The 17,304-nt window shown below is 40.2% G+C and overlaps 1 protein-coding gene across 1 annotated transcript in view; it reads left to right on the forward strand.

Annotated features, from left to right (window-relative positions):
* The window catches only part of LOC102415544 (ATP-binding cassette sub-family C member 4), a 224,710-nt gene that overhangs the window by 128,529 nt on the left and 78,877 nt on the right, over window positions 1–17,304 (forward strand). Inside the window, exon 19 of the mRNA XM_045162438.1 lies at window positions 11,759–11,838. Coding sequence (XP_045018373.1) covers window positions 11,759–11,838 — 80 coding nt within the window. The remainder of the gene's footprint in view (window positions 1–11,758; window positions 11,839–17,304) is intronic.

Raw genomic sequence — 17,304 nt, forward strand, 5'->3', positions numbered from 1 at the left:
TAATTTGTCATTTTTGCCTTATTGCTTTTAATATTTTATTTTTGTCTTTAATTTTTGTCAGTTTGTTTATTCTGTGTCTCAGTGTGTTCCTCCTTGGGTTTGTCCCACCTGGGACTCTGTGTGCTTTTCAGATTTGGTTGACTATTTCATTTTCCATGTTAGAGGAGTTTTCAGCTATTATCTCTTCAAATATTATTTTCAGGTCCTTTCTCTCTCTCTCCTCATTCTGGGACCTCTATAATGTGAATGTTGGTGTGTTTAATGTTGTCTCAGAGGTCTCTTAGGCTGTCTTCATTTCTTTTCATTCTTTTTCTATATTCTGTTCTGTGGCAGTGATTTCCACCATTCTGTCCTCTAGATCATTTCTCTGTTCTTCTGCCCCAGTTATTCTGCTAGTGATTCCTTCTAGTATATTATTCATCTTTGCTTGTTTCTTCTTTAGGTTTTTAGGTTTTTGGTAAACATTTTTTGCATCTTTTTAATCTTTGCCTCCATTCTTTTCCTGAGATCCTGAATCATCTTCCATATCATTATTCTGAATTATTTTTCTGAAAGGTTTCCTATCTCTACTTCATTTAGTTTTTTTCTGTGGTTTGATCTTGTTCCTTCATCTGGGACATAACTTCCTACTTTTTCATCCTGATTGACTTTCTAGAATGTGGTTTTTGTTTTAGCCACTGTGGAACTGTAATTCTTTTTGCTTCTTCTGTCTGCCCTCTGATGGATGAGGCTAAGAGACTTGTGTAAGCTTCCTGATGGAAGGGATTGGTGGTGGGGAAAACTAGGTCTTGCTCTGGTGGGCAGGACCTTGCTCAGTAAAGCTTTAATCCAGTTATCTGCTGATGGGTGGGGTTGTGCACCCTCCCTGTTAGTTGTTTGGTCAGAGGTGACCCAACCCTTGGGTCTTTGGTAGGGTTAATGGCCACTTCCAAGAGGGCTTATGCCAAGGGAGACCTTCCCGGGCTGCTGATGCCAGTGCCCCTGTCCCTGTGGTGAGCCCCTGCTTGCTCACGCCTCCTCAGGAAACCATCCAACAGTAGTAGGTAGTTTTGGTTCAGTCTCCTGTGGGATCACTACTCCTTTCCTCTGGGTCTTTGTGTGCACAAAGGTTAGCTTGTGTCCTCCAAGACTGGAGTCTCTGGTTCTCCTAGTCCTGTGGATATAATGAAGTCCTGCTGGTCTTCAAGGTCAGATTCCCTGGGAATTATCAGTCCCTTTGTTGGATTCCCAGGCTGGGAAGCCTGATGTGGGGTTCAGAACCTTCACACAGTGGGAAACTTCTTTGGTATTATTATTCTCCAATTTGTGGGTCACACACCAACTGGTATGGGATTTGATTTTATTGTGACTGTGCCCCTCCTACCATCTTGGTGCAGCTTCTTCTTTGTCTTTGGATGTGGGGCATCTTTTTTTCGTGGGTTCCAGCATCCTCCTGTCAATGAGAGTTCAACAGCTAGTGGTAATTTTGGTGCTCTTGCAGGAGATGAGTGCACACCCTTCTACTCTGCCATCTTGACTGAAACTCTGGCAGTCCCTGTCTTTCCAGGCATTTACACATTAAAAAAAAAAAAAAAAAAAACTGCTGGCAGTGGATTGTTTGTTTAAAACAAATGGTGTCAATATTCTGTGATTCCATATAGAAAAGATACAGATTCACATTTTAATACAGCTGTCAATTGGAGATCTCCATTCATAGATATGCACCACATACACACTGACAAGCATAGCCCTATGCTGTATGTTATGTAAAGGTTACCCTCAGCTTCAGAAAATTTTACAAAAACTGTTCTCCTGGAACTTTAAGATGAATTGTTTTCAAAATGAAATCACATCAGTGGGAGCCAGAGAAATTTAGGAAATAAAGTAAGTGATTCTTTATTTAAGATCATCATCTCTAAGCTTATAGCAAATGCATCCCAATTTCTAAACAGACTCTTAGCGATACTGAAATGTTCTCCTGACCCATCAGAGACTGTCTAGATGCTAGAGGTCATCTCTGAAAATGTGTTAGGGAAAGAAGAGGGAAGCCAGCACTTCTAATGTTGCTTTTTACAAATATCTACACACACTTCTCTTCAGGCTTTGTAGAAGTGTGTTGCAATGCCTTGACAGTAGGTGAAATGTAAGCAATGATGTTTTCTCCATAAGTAATGGAATCAATTATGATCTGTTGAATGTTCTTTTCATTCTTGGTAACCAGGGTTAATCTGTTAGAAATTTCCCTCTTATTTAGGGAAAACTCTAATATCTAGAATAAAGATGATAAGGTTCAAAGTACATTTTGAGTGGAAGTTTATTAAAATAATGTAGTTATGTGGAAAGCTATCATGAAATCAAGTTCTCTGTTCTGGAAATATTTTCTTTTCATTTCTTTTTGGCATTTGCATTTTCATAGATTGTATCATATGGGGAACTAGTCCAACCTCTTGAACACCTGGAAAGTCTATTTTAGACTTGTTACATGTATAGGAATCTTTATCCAGGCATTATTCCAAATACAGTCATGCTCCTCATGATGGGAAAGTCCTGCCTTTGGGTCTACTGTTGGGAGAAAGTAGTGCTACCGAGTGGCATATTGTTACTATATCAGTAGAAGGAGAAGAGGGCAACAGAGGATGAGACGGTTGGATGGTAACACTGATTCAATGGACATGAACTTGTGAAAACCCCGAGAGATGGTAAGGAACAGGGAAGGCTGGCATGCTTCATGGGGTCATGAAGGGTCAGATGTGACTTGGCAACAGAATAACCAGAGTGTCTGCCCTGGGTGATTTTCAGTTGAAGTCCCTAATTTTGGGCTAAGTCAATAATTAGTGATTTCTCTTTGAACTTCAAGTGGATTTTATAGAAGTGTTCTTTTGGTTCAGTGACTGATCTTATCTTTACTCTGATTGGGGGATGTAATGAAAATGTATGCTTTTTGAGCATGTGGTAAGGAAAACAAGGTATCCACTTCTTTCTTTTCTACACAAAGATGTTTGAACAGATACCAGAGTACATCTGGATTTGTTTTTATATGTGTTTTCTCACAATATAAAATTCCATAGATTTAGCTTTGAGAAGTTCTTAGGATTATGGATTAATCTTTTTATTACCTTTAAATATTTAGAAAGAAATTAAGGAGGAAGAGACATAGAGAACAGACCTATGGACATGGAGGGAGGGGAGTAGGGAGAAGGGGAGATGTATGAAGAGAGTAATATGGAAATTTACAATACCATATGTAAAATAGATAGCCAATGGAAATTTGCTGTATGACTCAGGGAACTCAAATGGGGGCTCTGCGACAGACTGAAGGGTGCGATGGGAAGGCAGATAGGATGGAGGTTTGGGAAGGAGGGGACTTGGGTGTACCTATGACTGATTCTGGGTGGCTGTGACGGCGTGCAAAGCACGGGCTGCTGAGACAGCGCACAGAGCACGGCCGAGAGGAGCTACCCCACGTCCGAGGTCAGAGGCGGCAGCCAAGAGGAGCTACCCTGCGTCCGATATCAGGGGCGGCAGCCCAGAGGAGCTACGCCGCGTCCAAGGTCAGGGGCAGTGGCCAAGAGTGCCAGGCTGCGACAGCAGCAGGAGCAGTCCAGAGAAGCTACCCCTGCCTCAGGCCAGGGGCAGCGGCTGGGAGAAGCAGCCCCACATCCAAGGAGCGGTGGCTGCATGGGCACAGGAGGGCCTAGAGGAGCTATTCACGTTCAAGGTCAGGAGGGGCGGTGGTGAGCAGACACCACTCGTCCAAGGTAAGGAACAGTGGCTGCGCTTTGCTGGAGCAGCCCTGATACCCCACGTCCAAGGTAAGAGAAACCAAAGTAAGATGGTAGGTGTTGCAAGAGGGCATCAGAGGGCAGACACAATGAAACCATAATCATAAAAACTAGTCAATCTAATCACATTAGGACCACAGCCTTGTCTAACTAAATGAAACTAAGCCATGCCCTGTGGGGCCACCCAAGACGGGCGGGCATGGTGGCGAGGTCTGACACAATGTGGTCCACTGGAGAAGGGAATGGCAAACCACTTCAGTATTTTTGCCTTGAGAATCCCATGAACAGTATGAAAAGGCAAAATGATAGGATACTTAAAGAGGAACTCCCCAGGTCAATAGGTGCCCAGTATGCTGCTGGAGATCAGTGGAGAAATAACTCCAGAAAGAATGAAGGGATGGAGCCAAAGCAAAAACAATACCCTGTTGTGGATGTGACTGGTGATAGAAGCAAGGTCCGATGCTATAAAGAGCAATATTGCATAGGAACCTGGAATGTCAGGTCCATGAATCAAGGCAAATTGGAAGTGGTCAAACAAGAGTGAATGTCAACATTATAGGAATCAGAGAACTAAAATGGACTGGAATGGGTGAATTTAACTCAGATGACCATTATATCTACTACTGCGGACAGAAATCCCTCAGAACAAATGGAGTAGCCATGATGGTCAAAAAAAGAGTCCGAAATGCAGTACTTGGATGCAATCTCAAAAATGAGAATGATCTCTGTTCATTTCCAAGGCAAACCATTCAGTATCACAGCAATCCTAGTCTATGCCCCAACCAGTAACACTGAAGAAGCTGAAGTGGAATGGTTCTATGAAGACCTTCAAGACCTTTTAGAACTAACACCCAAAAAAGATGTTCTTTTCATTATAGGGGACTGGAATGCAAAAGTAGGAAGTCAAGAAACACCTGGAGTAACAGGAAAATTTGGCCTTGGATATGGAATGAAGCAGGGCAAAGACTAATAGAGTTTTGCCAAGAAAATGCACTGGTAATAGCAAATACCCTCTTCCAACAACACAACAGAAGACTACACATGGACATCACCTGATGGTCAACACAGAAATCAGATCGATTATATTCTTTGCATCCAAAGATGGAGAAGCTCTATACAGTCAACAAAAACAAGAACAGGAGCTGACTGTGACTCAGATCATGAACTCCTTATTGCCAAATTCAGACTTAAATTGAAGGAAGTAGGGAAAACCACTAGACCATACAGGTATGACCCAAATCAAATCCCTTATGATTATACAGTGGAAGTGAGAAATAGATTTAAGGGACAAGATCTGATAGATAGAGTGCCTGATGAAGTATGGACGGAGATTCGTGAAATTGTACAGGAGACAGGGATCAAGACCATCCCCATGGAAAAGAAATGCAAAAAAAGCAAAATGGCTATCTGAGGAGGCCTTCCAAATAGCTGTGAAAAGAAGAGAAGCCAAAAGCAAAGGAGAAAAGGAAAGATATAAGCATCTGAATGCAGAGTTCCAAAGAATAGCAAGAAGAGATAAGAAAGCCTTCCTCAGCGATCAATGCAAAGAAATAGAGGAAAAAAAACAGAATGGGAAAGACTAGAGATCTCTTCAGGAAAATTAGAAATACCAAAGGAATATTTCATGCAAAGATGGACACAATAAAGGACAGAAATGGTATGGATCTAACAGAAGCAGAGGATATTAAGAAGAGGTGGCAAGAATACACAGAAGAACTGTACAAAAAAGATCTTCACGATCCAGATAATCATGATGGTGTGATCACTCACCTAGAGCCAGATATCCTGGAATGTGAAGTCAAGTGGGCCTTAGAAAGCATCACTACGAACAAAGCTAGTGGAAGTGATGGAATTCCAGTGGAGCTATTTCAAATCCTGAAGGATGATGCTGTGAAAGTGCTGCACTCATTATGCCAGCAAATTTGGAAAACAGCAGTGGCCACAGGACTGGAAAAGGTCAGTTTTCATTCCCATCCCAAAGAAAGGCAATGCCAAAGAATACTCAAACTGTTACACAATTGCACTCATCACACACGCTAGTAAAGTTATGCTCAAAATTCTCCAAGCTAGGCTTCAGCATTACGTGAACTGTGAACTTCCAGATGTTCAAGCTGGTTTTAGAAAAGGCAGAGGAACCAGAGATCAAATTGCCAAAATCTGCTGGATCATCGAAAAAGCAAGAGAGTTCCAGAAATCATCTATTTCTGTTTTATTGATTATGCCAAAGCCTTTGACTGTGTGGATCACAGTAAACTGTGGAAAATTCTGAAAGAGATCGGAATACCAGACCACCTGACCTGCCTTTTGAGAAACCTGTATGCAGGTTAGGAAGCAACAGTTAGAACTGGTCATGGAACAACAGACTTGTTCCCAATAGGAAAAGGAGTACATCAAGGCTGTATACTGTCACCCTGCTTATTTAACTTCTATGCAGAGTGTATCATGAGAAACGCTGGGCTGGAAGAAGCACAAGTTGGAATAAAGATTGCTTGGAGAAATATCAATATCCTGAGATATGCAGATGACCCCACCCTTATGGCAGAAAGTGAAGAGAAACTAAAGAGCCTCTAGATGAAAGTGAAAGAGGGGAGTGAAAAAGTTGTCTTAAAGCTTAACATTCAGAAAACATAGATCATGGCATCTGGTCCCATCACTTCGTGGGAAATAGATGTGGAAACAGTGTCAGACTTTATTTTTTTGGGCTCCAAAATCACTGCAGATGGTGACTGCAGCCATGAAATTAAAAGACGCTTACTCCTTGGAAGGAAAGTTATGACCAACCTAGATAGCATATTCAAAAGCAGAGACATTACTTTGCCAACAAAGGTCCATCTAGTCAAGGCTATGATTTTTGCAGTGGTCATGTATGGATGTGAGAGATGCACTATGAAGAAAGCTGAGCACCAAAGAATTGATGCTTTTGAACTGTGGCGTTGGAGAAGACTCTTGAGAGTCCCTTGGACTGCAAGGAGATCCAACCAGTCCATTCTGAAAGAGACCAGCCCTGGGATTTCTTTGGAGGGAATAATGCTAAAGCTGAAACTCCAGTACTTTGGCCACCTCATGAGAAGAGTTGACTCATTGGAAAAGACGCTGATGCTGGGAGGGATTGAGGGCAGGAGGAGAAGGGGGCGACAGAGGATGAGATGGCTGGATTGCATCACTGACTCAATGAACGTGAGTCTGAGTGAACTCTGGAGTTGGCGATGGACAGGGAGGCCTGTCATGCTGCGATTCATGGGGTCACAAAGAGTCGGACACGATTGAGTGACTGAACTGAACTGAACTGATGACTGATTCTTGTTAATGTATGACAGAAAACCACAAAATTCTGTAAAACAATTATCCTTCAATAAAAAATTTAGAAAAAGAAAGAAATTAAGAAGCAAATTTCCTTCTTTCTTATATGTAGCCATTATTTTTATGTTTGTTCTTTTTTCTCCTGTTGGTGTTAGCATGCCTAGGCTCATAAAATTTACTTCCCTTGGGAGAACTATAAATTTATTAGTCTTTATTTTTGGAGAATAAAATGATCCTATTAATAACATCATAAAATTATGCTTCATCCTAGTATAAATATTCCTTATATTCTCCTTTTTATTTAGCATAAAACTGAAAAGATTATCAACTATGGCTTAATCCATTCCACCAATGGGTGATACTATAGGCAGAAATATTTATTATTGGTATTAACTTTTAAATGTTAGTTTTGACATAGCTCTATCCATGGAAGAAAAATAAATGCTGACTTTAAGATGATGCATAATTTGTATTATTAGAAAATTGTTCTTCCTTGATTCAAAATTAAATAGATATTTGTTGACAGAAATATCCAGGGAAATAAATGGTAACACCTATGTAATCAAGCTAGTCACAGATTTATCAGATAAGCTACAATCAGATAAGCTCTTGTTTATTAAGCAATTGTTAAATCTTTAGACAGCGTGAGTAGATTTCACTCCTACATTAGGAAGTTTTAAAACTTGAGTGAAGAAAGTTTAATTTCACTTGGTGCCAAATGCTCTAACCACTCACATCTTTCACAAAGGAGACACTATAGGAGTTTCATACCTAACTGAGCTAGCCTTCAAGCTAGCCATCATCTATTGGTTCCTGTTATATCCAAGTTGCTAAATTTTTTAAAGTGAAGTTAAGGTTTGTAATATTAGGTAAAACAGCGAATACCTTATATATTTTGGATAAACATTAAGTATTAAAAAATATATAGCTTTATTTTCTCTCCCCTTAGTTCTTATGTCCATTTTTTTGTTGTTGTTGTTTGATATTAGAGAGACAACTTTACCTCAGTAAAAATATACCTTTATATTTTATGATACATAAATATATAATTTTTGTTGCTTAAAAAAATGGAACCAAGACCGGATGTAGAAACTTCAAAGTTTTAAATTTCAATTTGGTTATAAGTAAGCTGAGGCATCCTAGTTGTGGGTCAGGTGTCAGAATTCTAGAGGTGACTGAGTCCAGCTTAGAGTATTGACTCAGTTCTTAAAATACAATCACTATGAATTTGTATTTTGACAAATTCAATGGCATCTTTTGTGATATTCTGTCTTGTGGACAAGACAGAAAACTGTGAACCAGAGCAGTTAGGAGGACCCTGATTGGTTCTTTGATATCATGGTCTTCAAGGGGGGTTACCTCTCTACTCTCATTTCTCTTTGCCTTTCTCTCTTCCCTTCCCCTGCTCCTCCCTATCACCCCTTTCTTTCTCCTCCCCCTCCTCCCCTCTCTACTTTACATTTTTACACAAGTAATACACAGTGTAGAGAAATAAGAATGGACAGAAAAAATTAAAATTGTGCTTAATACATTATAGACTTGTTTCAGACTTGTTCGGGTTATTTTTTACTAATGACTTTATAAGTATGCCACATTCAACAGATTAATACACTTACCGACTCCTGGGGACGTAATCCCAGACATGGACTTTCTGGGTCAGAAGGGATGAACTCTTAGAGGGGTTTACACATATTGCTCAATTGTTCTCCAAAATCTACCTGTTCAGTACAGATGAAAGTGATGTGTCCAAAACATGATCTGGCCTCCAGAATTTACTGTGGTTGTAGCTTTGTGACTGGCTATGCAGGATGAGGGTATGCAGTGATACCACTTTACCCTGAAGTAATCAAGACTTGGGCACAAGGCATTAACTGAGACTGGCTGTCTGGGTCTGGTCAAGAGACTGCAGACAATATAGGACCATGCCTTATGAAGGATCATTGAGGCATCAAGGAATAGTTGCTAGAAAGGATATGATTCATTTCATTCAAGTATTTGAAAGGCTGTCATATCAAGAGAAATTAGATTCAACTTGTGTGGTTATAAGGGCAGAGTAAGTCTTCCAGGAAGACAAGATTCAGTTTAATGTGAGAAAGCCTTGTCTACAGAACAGTCTGAAAATTGGTTGGGTTTCCCCTGTTAATTTGAATCCCTCTTCCCTCTACATCTCTGGAGATCTTCCATCAGGGGCTTCATGTCATTTGGATGAGGAGTCGTGGTATATGTGTGAAGGGAATTCATGATAAGGATTTAATATTTCATTTGGAGACTTCTGAGAAAACTTTATTACTACAAGGCCATGAGCTTGAAATCACAGCTGTAGTTAAAATGTGCTCAGTCACTCAGTTGTGTCCTCCTTTTTGCGACCCCATGGACTGTAGCTCACCAAGCTCCTCTGTCCATGGGATTTTTCAGGCAAGAGTACTGGACTGGGTTGCTATTACTCCTCCAGGGGATCTTCCCGAACCAGGGATTGAACCCCTGTCTCCTGCTTCTCCCTGCACTGGCAGGCAGATTCTTTACTACTGAGCCCCTTAGGAAGCCCAGTCTATACCAAAGCCAGAGGAAATATTCTGCAAACACCATGTGTTCTCTTAATGTTTCTTAGAATAGGAAGAAACTGTTGAATTTTCTCATCTCACATTTTTTACACTTAGCTCACTGATGAATAAGTGTTTAGTTTTTGATGATATTAGGTTCAATTTGTGTAGTCACTGTGTGGGAAGATGGTTTTCCTCATTGTTTTTATTCTTGTATTTTGCACTCTTTGCCAACCCTTGGTCTCTCAGACTTTAAGGTTCACACATCTGGTGAAAAGTAAAGGGGTAGATTTTACATACTGTTCACTTCATCTTAAAAATTTTTCAATACTGCCTTCAACACTTTCTAAGCCGAATCATGCTTTTAGTGTTTAATGAATCTTGTCAATGTTAAAAGTTGCATTTTCAAACAAATTACAAGCATTTAAACCACATCTTTAACATTTTTGACATATATTTTCTTTATTCAAAATTGTTACTTTGAGAAGTTTAAAAATGACCAGAGAGGTCACAACATTCATAAGAATATGTGCAAAAATTGCCCATCTGATTTTAATGTTCCTGAAGCAGAACTAATTAAATAATAACCCAATTTCATGCCCCTCGGAAAATGGTCTGGGAAATAGGGCATCGCCTGACAGCTTGGAGGAATGCAAACTCTCTGGCTCCCCCAGCACTCCTGAATCAGAATCTGCATTTTACCAAGTAGACCCTCTCGCAGCTCCTGGTGGATTTTCCCAGGGGACGTGATGCTGCAAAATCTGGGCTCAGAGTCATCATCTCATTGGTGGTTGAGCACCTGGTAACTAACATGGCATCGTGACTGAGTTCTTTCACCTGCATGAGTCCATTTAGTCCTGAAACTCGTCCTCTAGGGCAGGCATTCCTAGAGGCTCAGAGAAGTTGTCATTGGGCCTGCAAAAGTGTCACTGAGAGATGGTTTCTGGAGTCTGTATTTCCTAAGCCTGAGACAGGAAAATTGAGACACAGGCTGTGATGGCCTGACCAAGGGTGAAATATTCCAGCAGCTCCAGCTCTTGGCGTGGGCACACCCTGTGCAGCCAGGTGCCCTGTGGAGGACAGCAGAGCCACATTCAGGCCACAGAAATTCAGCCCTCAGCTGCTGCTCATTCACGGTCTTGCTATGGATTGCTGTGCAGGCTTCTGGAGGAAATCATCTCTGACAGAGATCAGGAAGAGCAGGTCAGGTTCCCATGTCTCAACTGCAGGCTGGCTTCCTGAAGTCTCAGTTATAAAAGAAATTCAGGGGTCTAGGTAACAGGAGTTGCTATACCAAAGTCGTGTGTGTGTGCGTGAGTGTGTGTAGCTTCAATTTCTTTAAATTTGATCATTAAAGGACAAGATATTCATTAGAAATTAGTTCTAATCTTCCAGTCTTGCAGCCCTTAGGATATACTGTTTTTGTGGATTTTGAGAAGGGGAATAAAATCAACAATGATAAGTGATCTTTAGTCATTACACAATATTGCCATTTTCCTGCCTACATCCCTCTGATCTTCTTGGATGCTTAAGCATGAGTCTGTGCTTGTCACACCTGGTACACCTGTGAAAATAATGACATAACCATTACAGACTCACAACGTGAAAATGACAGGAATCTACAGTTTTCCAAAATATGATTTGCTGTGAACCTTTTTCTGGGAAAAAATTGCAAAGAGATTATAATAATGTTTATTTAAAAAGTATCACTTATCAAAATTAATTTTGATAACTAAAGCAAAATTAGTATAGCAATTGGGATTAACTGAAGTATTTTGCAAGTGTTTATTTTCTGACTTAGCACTTGAAATGAGCTTTAGATAGGATGGATCTAATAATAGAGAACATTCTTAAATCCACCAAGTCTTCTTGATGCTACCACAAGATTTTTCACCATTCTTTTAAAAATCAGAGCTCAAAAAAAAAAAAAAAAAAATCAGAGCTCAATTTCACACCCCACCCACTGCCATTTGGTGTAACTTTGTTTCTCTTTAGATATCATCCTATTTTCTCTTTCTTTACCACTCACATCAGCTTATTTCATATGACGCTATAATAAATGCGTGTAGTTTATAAATATTGTTTTGGTTTGTTCATGAATTATTTCTCTTAAAGGGCTTATCTGGGGAAGTAATTTCTTGTGTCCTGTTCTTGCAGGAAGAATTTTGAATCGTTTCTCTAAAGACATTGGCCATATGGATGACTTGCTGCCCCTGACATTTCTTGAGTTCATCCAGGTAATGTAACAGTCCTGTCAGAGTTCTCACAGGAGGAGCACAGAGTCTGTTTCTCAAGGTCTTTTCACAGGGGCTGAGGGTGATCCTTTCAGCCTGGCAATGTGTCCTGTTATCTTAAGTGAAAGGACATGTTTGTAAGAGAAAGGTGCAGTTGTGATTGGGAGGCTGAGTTAGCATGAGTAATACCTGGCACAGGAGTGTCTCATCTACACAGTCATGTCAAGGTTGGTCTGAAGCAGCGACATGCTGGGTAAGTGGTTCTCCCTCTGCCTTCCAGGTGTCTGGCATGGATTCCCTTTACTGTGAGGGCATTTAATAACAGAATCACCTCTCATGGAAAGATAGCCTAGATGAACTAAATTATGTGTCTTATGACCACAGAAAAGAGAAAGTGTTAGTTGCTCTGTCATTTCTGATTCTTTGTGACCCCATGAACTGGAGCCACTAGTCTCTTCTGTCCATGTAATTCTTCAGGCAAGAATACTAGAGTGGGTTCAGTTCACTTCAGTTCGGTCACTCAGTCATGTCTGACTCTTTGCAACCCCATGGACTGCAGCAAGGCAGGCCTCCCTGTCCATCACCAACTCCCAGAGCTTGCTCAAGCTCATGTCTATAGAGTCACTGATGCCATCCAACCATCTCATCTGCTGTCATTCCCTTTTCCTCCTGTCTTCAATCTTTCCCAGCATCAGGGTCTTTTCCAATGAGTTAGTTCTTTGCATCAGTTAGCCAAAGTATTGGAGCTTCAGCTTCAGCATCAGTCCTTCCAATGTATATTTAAGACTGTTTTCCTTCAGGATAGACTGGTTTGATCTCCTTGCAGTCCAAGGGACTCGCAAGAGTCTTCTCCAATACCACAGTTCAAAAGCATCAGTTCTTTGGCACTCAGCTTTCTTTTACCCATTATTTCTCCAGGGGATCTTCTTGTGAGCCACCAGGGAAGCCCATTACCACAGAAGACAAGTATTTGTTGCATTTTTTTTTTTTTAATAAGGCCAGGTGTGGTTACTTACAAAGAAAAGATTAATAAATAACAAGGTGAAAAGTAATAGTTGAACAAGGACAATAAAGAGCAGTTATTGAGGATACAAAGTCTTTAAGCCAATAATTTGAGTAAGGGATAAAAGTCATCTCAGAAAATGTCTTTTTTGTTTGTGTAAGCATTTCTTTTCAAGTGAAAACTGCTCTGTTGTAAGGTGTCTTTAAAACAAAAAGTTAGAAATACCACAGACATACCTTCTATCCAGCCTTTGTTTTGTCTGTGAACTTGAGATTCTAAAGAATGGTGTTGGATCCTCTCAGCTCTCATCTCCTCATTTAGAATGCTTATTTGGAATGATTTTTTGTTGTGGTTTAGTTCTGTCTGCTTTTTAGTGATTCAAGCTGTGGCAACTTTCCACATGTTCATTTTGGAAGTGAAATGCATTTATCAAAAGCTACACACAGAAATGCAGCAATGAATTTCTGTGCAGTGCAACCTACGGGCAAAGGCTTCCAGTGAGAAGTAAGCTGAGTCTCAGAGGCAGAGTACTTTTACTGCAAAGATATATCTTTTTATTTTTTCTTTGCTGCAAACTTATTTTATAAAGGTGTCCTGTTGGGTTCAGCTGTGTTACTTATCCCCAGAAGCAGTCTTTCAGTAAAGCAGTGTCACATCTTGACAGTGATTGCTAATTTGAAAAGATTTTGTGAAAATTCTGTTCCTTAGCTACAACAAGCTAGGCCAAGGTTGGTTTTCCAAAGCTGGCTGGCCTGCTGTGTGCTTAACACATGGTTCATTAGCCCTTATAATCAGAATCGATTGCATGTTTTTGTATGATGTATAGAAGGACAGGGATAGATACTGCCTGATTTCAGGATAAAACATTCTCAGTAATGAGGAGAGAAAACTTCAGTTTCATTGATTTCAAATCCCAGCTCCTTTGTACTTCCATTGATATCAATATACCAGTTTATGGTGCATGAAATAGAAAAGGTCAAATTGATCTTATCTTTGGAATATATTATTGAATAATCTTGTTTGGTTTAGTTAATTCAAAGGTCCACCGCTTTTTTCGTTAGTCTCCCATAAATGCTCAAGAGTGTCATAACAGTAAGTCTTTACCAAGAAGAAGCAGAGCTTGAAACAGAGAATATGGAATAAGAAAATAAACATCTCAAAAAATGTTGACTTGCTGTCATATTCCTAAGGTGATCAATCTTTGGAAGGCCTAGAGCTGAGAAGAAAATACAGAGAGGACAAAAACTGTAGTAGGCATGAGGTTTATTGGTCATAGTATTTTTGAAAGTACATCTTCAAACAAAATAGACCTCAGATTCAATTCTCTTTGTGGCCAGAGAAAAGCAATAGTCACTTTAGTACATGTGACATCATCACCACATCTAGAAAAAAATAACAGCACTATGATACATCCTTGGATATACGAGGCTGTTCCAGTGGTGAGCATGAATGGCCTCTAAGGGTCCAAATTCATTGGATTCTTAAGCCTTTTGGGCCTTAAATCTATTAATACACCATCTTTCCTCTCCCAATTGATGGCACCCAGAGTACACTGAAAGGTGGTAACAATGGGCTTAGAGTTTCTATTCTATTTGTCATACATAGAATGGTAAGCACTTTATATACATAATCTCATTTAATTCTCACCACCGTCCTTTTAAAGTGTTGATATATCCTAGATTTTCCTAAAATTAAGAGTGGGTGTATGGTCTTACCATCCCTGTCAATTTTTGAGAGAATGAGCCCTAATCCCTGTCTCAGACACCTCAATATTTGGCTAACGGGGATTTCTGCTCTAGGTGTAGGTTGTCATTCTCTGCAAACTAAAGAATTATTCTGACTGATGAAAATCACCATGTACTCTGTGACTTTATCTTAGAATTTTTGCACTTATTCATATGGAGTCATAGGCTTTGGCTAGAATTCTCAAATGGTATGCTCCAAATAGGTTATAAACATATTAAATAACGATTCCCCTTATTTCTTGGGGCATCAGGACTAGGGTCACTTGGTTCTCGGTCAACATGTTTCTTGTGTATACATCATTGTCTCTGTGCCGTAGTGAGACAGATGTGCAGAAGCATTGGCCATGGTGAGGTGGGCCATCAGATGGGCCTGAAATCCAATCAGATGGTGAGAATTGTGTGTGTAGCTTGGATTAGGCTCCTTGGAATTCCTAGGAATGTGGAAGGAAGAAATAAAATGGGCTTCAAGGAAGGGATGTTTATTGCACCCAAGAAATCTTCTGTTTCCTTCTTCAAGAGTGTTGACATTTTGCTTAGATACTATTATTGCCTTCTACCAACTTCTGTAAAGATTTTGAGAGAGCTGGCAATAAATAAAAGATGCACAAATATGTATACATATATATATACACACAAAAATATAGATGTAAACCCATATATTATATACATATGTTTGAATAATATAATACTTAATCCTCTGTGAGACTGGATATAGTATGATCTGCAAGTAGAAAAAAAAAAAATCTTAGAGAAAGTCTATTTGAACTGCTTCAGAATTTAGGGGCATGAAATCTGAAGGACTTAACTTAAGCTAGGGAGCAGGAGCTTTTGAGAACAAGTTACCAGTCTATAATTGGTATTCAAGGAAAGAGCATTGGCACAGTTCCCTTCATTTTGATCTTACCTCTGCTTCCCAGGTTATCTGCCAGGCTGGGCTAATCATTAAAGGCTTTAAATTATATAGAAAAACAGATTACTGTAATTGGTGAATATTGTCCAATCAAATAATGTGAATCTGCTAAACTGTAATTGGGGTTTTTCCTAATTGAAATTTCAGCAGATTTTTTTCCCCCTGACAACCACTGATAACACCCCCAGTGACTTTACTTAAGACCAGATGTGGAAGGAGCTGGAAGGACCCTTCCCCATGAATTTGAAGGTTGTAGAAGGGTGGGATGCACAGTTAAACCAGTGGTTGTTAAGAAATTGTTCATCTGTAGGTCTAATAGAAGAGAGAACAGACAGCCCTGTTTTTCCCCATTTATGATTAGAATTTATTCTTTCAGAATTCTATCCTCTTCACTTTTTTTTATATTGATGCCATGACACATATGCAGTTTTGGTTCACAAGGGTTCTTGGCCACAGAGTCACAATTCTGGATATTTCCTCCTCCTTCCAGACTCCTCTACCTGCAGTGGTGGGTCTGGAATTCCACGACTGCAAACCATTCCTGGCTTTCTCCATGACCTCTAATACCTTAGGAAAACTTAGGACACCACATGCCCTTCCAACTTCATGTCCTATCTGTAAATAGAAATGATAGCACTTACTTTGCTCATTCACAAGGTAGTTGTGAGGATCCTCTGAGAAAGCTGATCAGGAAGAGCTGTTACCGGGGTCCAGCCCCAGTTGGATCCAGGGATTCCCTCGGGAGGACAGCGTTGGCATAAAGGATAGCACAGCAGAGAGATCAGAGGCTTGATATGACTGGTTTACATGGGAAACTAATAAAGTTCATGACACCGAACTTGCTCTGACTATGGAGGCCGCAGGCGCTCTCTCAAATCGTGGAAGGTGCCCCCTCTTAGGCACCTTCTTGAGTGGGTCTTAGAAGCCCAGGCAAATAAGTAGTCCAGAGAGCTCCCATGCTCCAGTCGTTCAATCTGAAGGAAGAACAGAGAAGAAAAGGAAAGAAAAGGAAGCAAGAACGACACGGTGAGACCAAGCCTGATGAGCAAGGCCCACACTTTATTTTCCAAAGTAGTTTTTATACCTTAAGTTGTGCATAGAGGATAATGGGGTGGGGGTGGGGGTGGGGGGGGGGTAGAGTCAAGCAAGGTCAGCAGTCCTTGCTCCTTATCAAAGCCAGGCTTTCTTTCTGCAAACTTATCACATGCAAAAGCTTTAGGTGATTTACACCATCTTCTGGCCAGGAGGCCTGTTAACATTTTATGACCCTTTCTTCAGAAAACTAATTTTTCTCTAAAGGTGATTATTCTAAAGTCAGGCGCCACCCTCTGAAAGCATTCTATAAAGTTGTATTCTTATAGGGCAAAAGTGTGGTGGGCTATAACAAGAAAAGAATTAACTCAAGGGTCCAAGGTTACAAACATTAAAACTACTACTTACATTTCTATATACCAACTATATTAATCAATACACTCCCAGGGACACAGTAGGTAAGGGATATGGAAACTTGGCAGCAAGCATTAGCTCAACAAAGAAATCCTCTACTAATTCTATTCTAACCATTTTAACTCTGAGAAGCTCTGCATTGTTAGAATATCTTAAGCTTCCCGTGCCTCTCATGTATGGGAGGCTGTGAACAATCGCATGCATAGCTGCATGAATCTGAACAAACCTGTCAGGCAAGCTAGAAAGTCATCAGAGGGGTTTGAATTGAAACACTCCTATTATGCCCAGGAGACTTATTAACTAGAGCTCTAAGTTAATTTTCTTCAGAGAAAGGTGGTCGGGGATAGCCCCCAGTTAATGTCAGA

Source organism: Bubalus bubalis, chromosome 13, assembly GCF_019923935.1.
Source record: "Bubalus bubalis isolate 160015118507 breed Murrah chromosome 13, NDDB_SH_1, whole genome shotgun sequence".
Taxonomy (NCBI): Eukaryota; Metazoa; Chordata; class Mammalia; order Artiodactyla; family Bovidae; genus Bubalus; species Bubalus bubalis.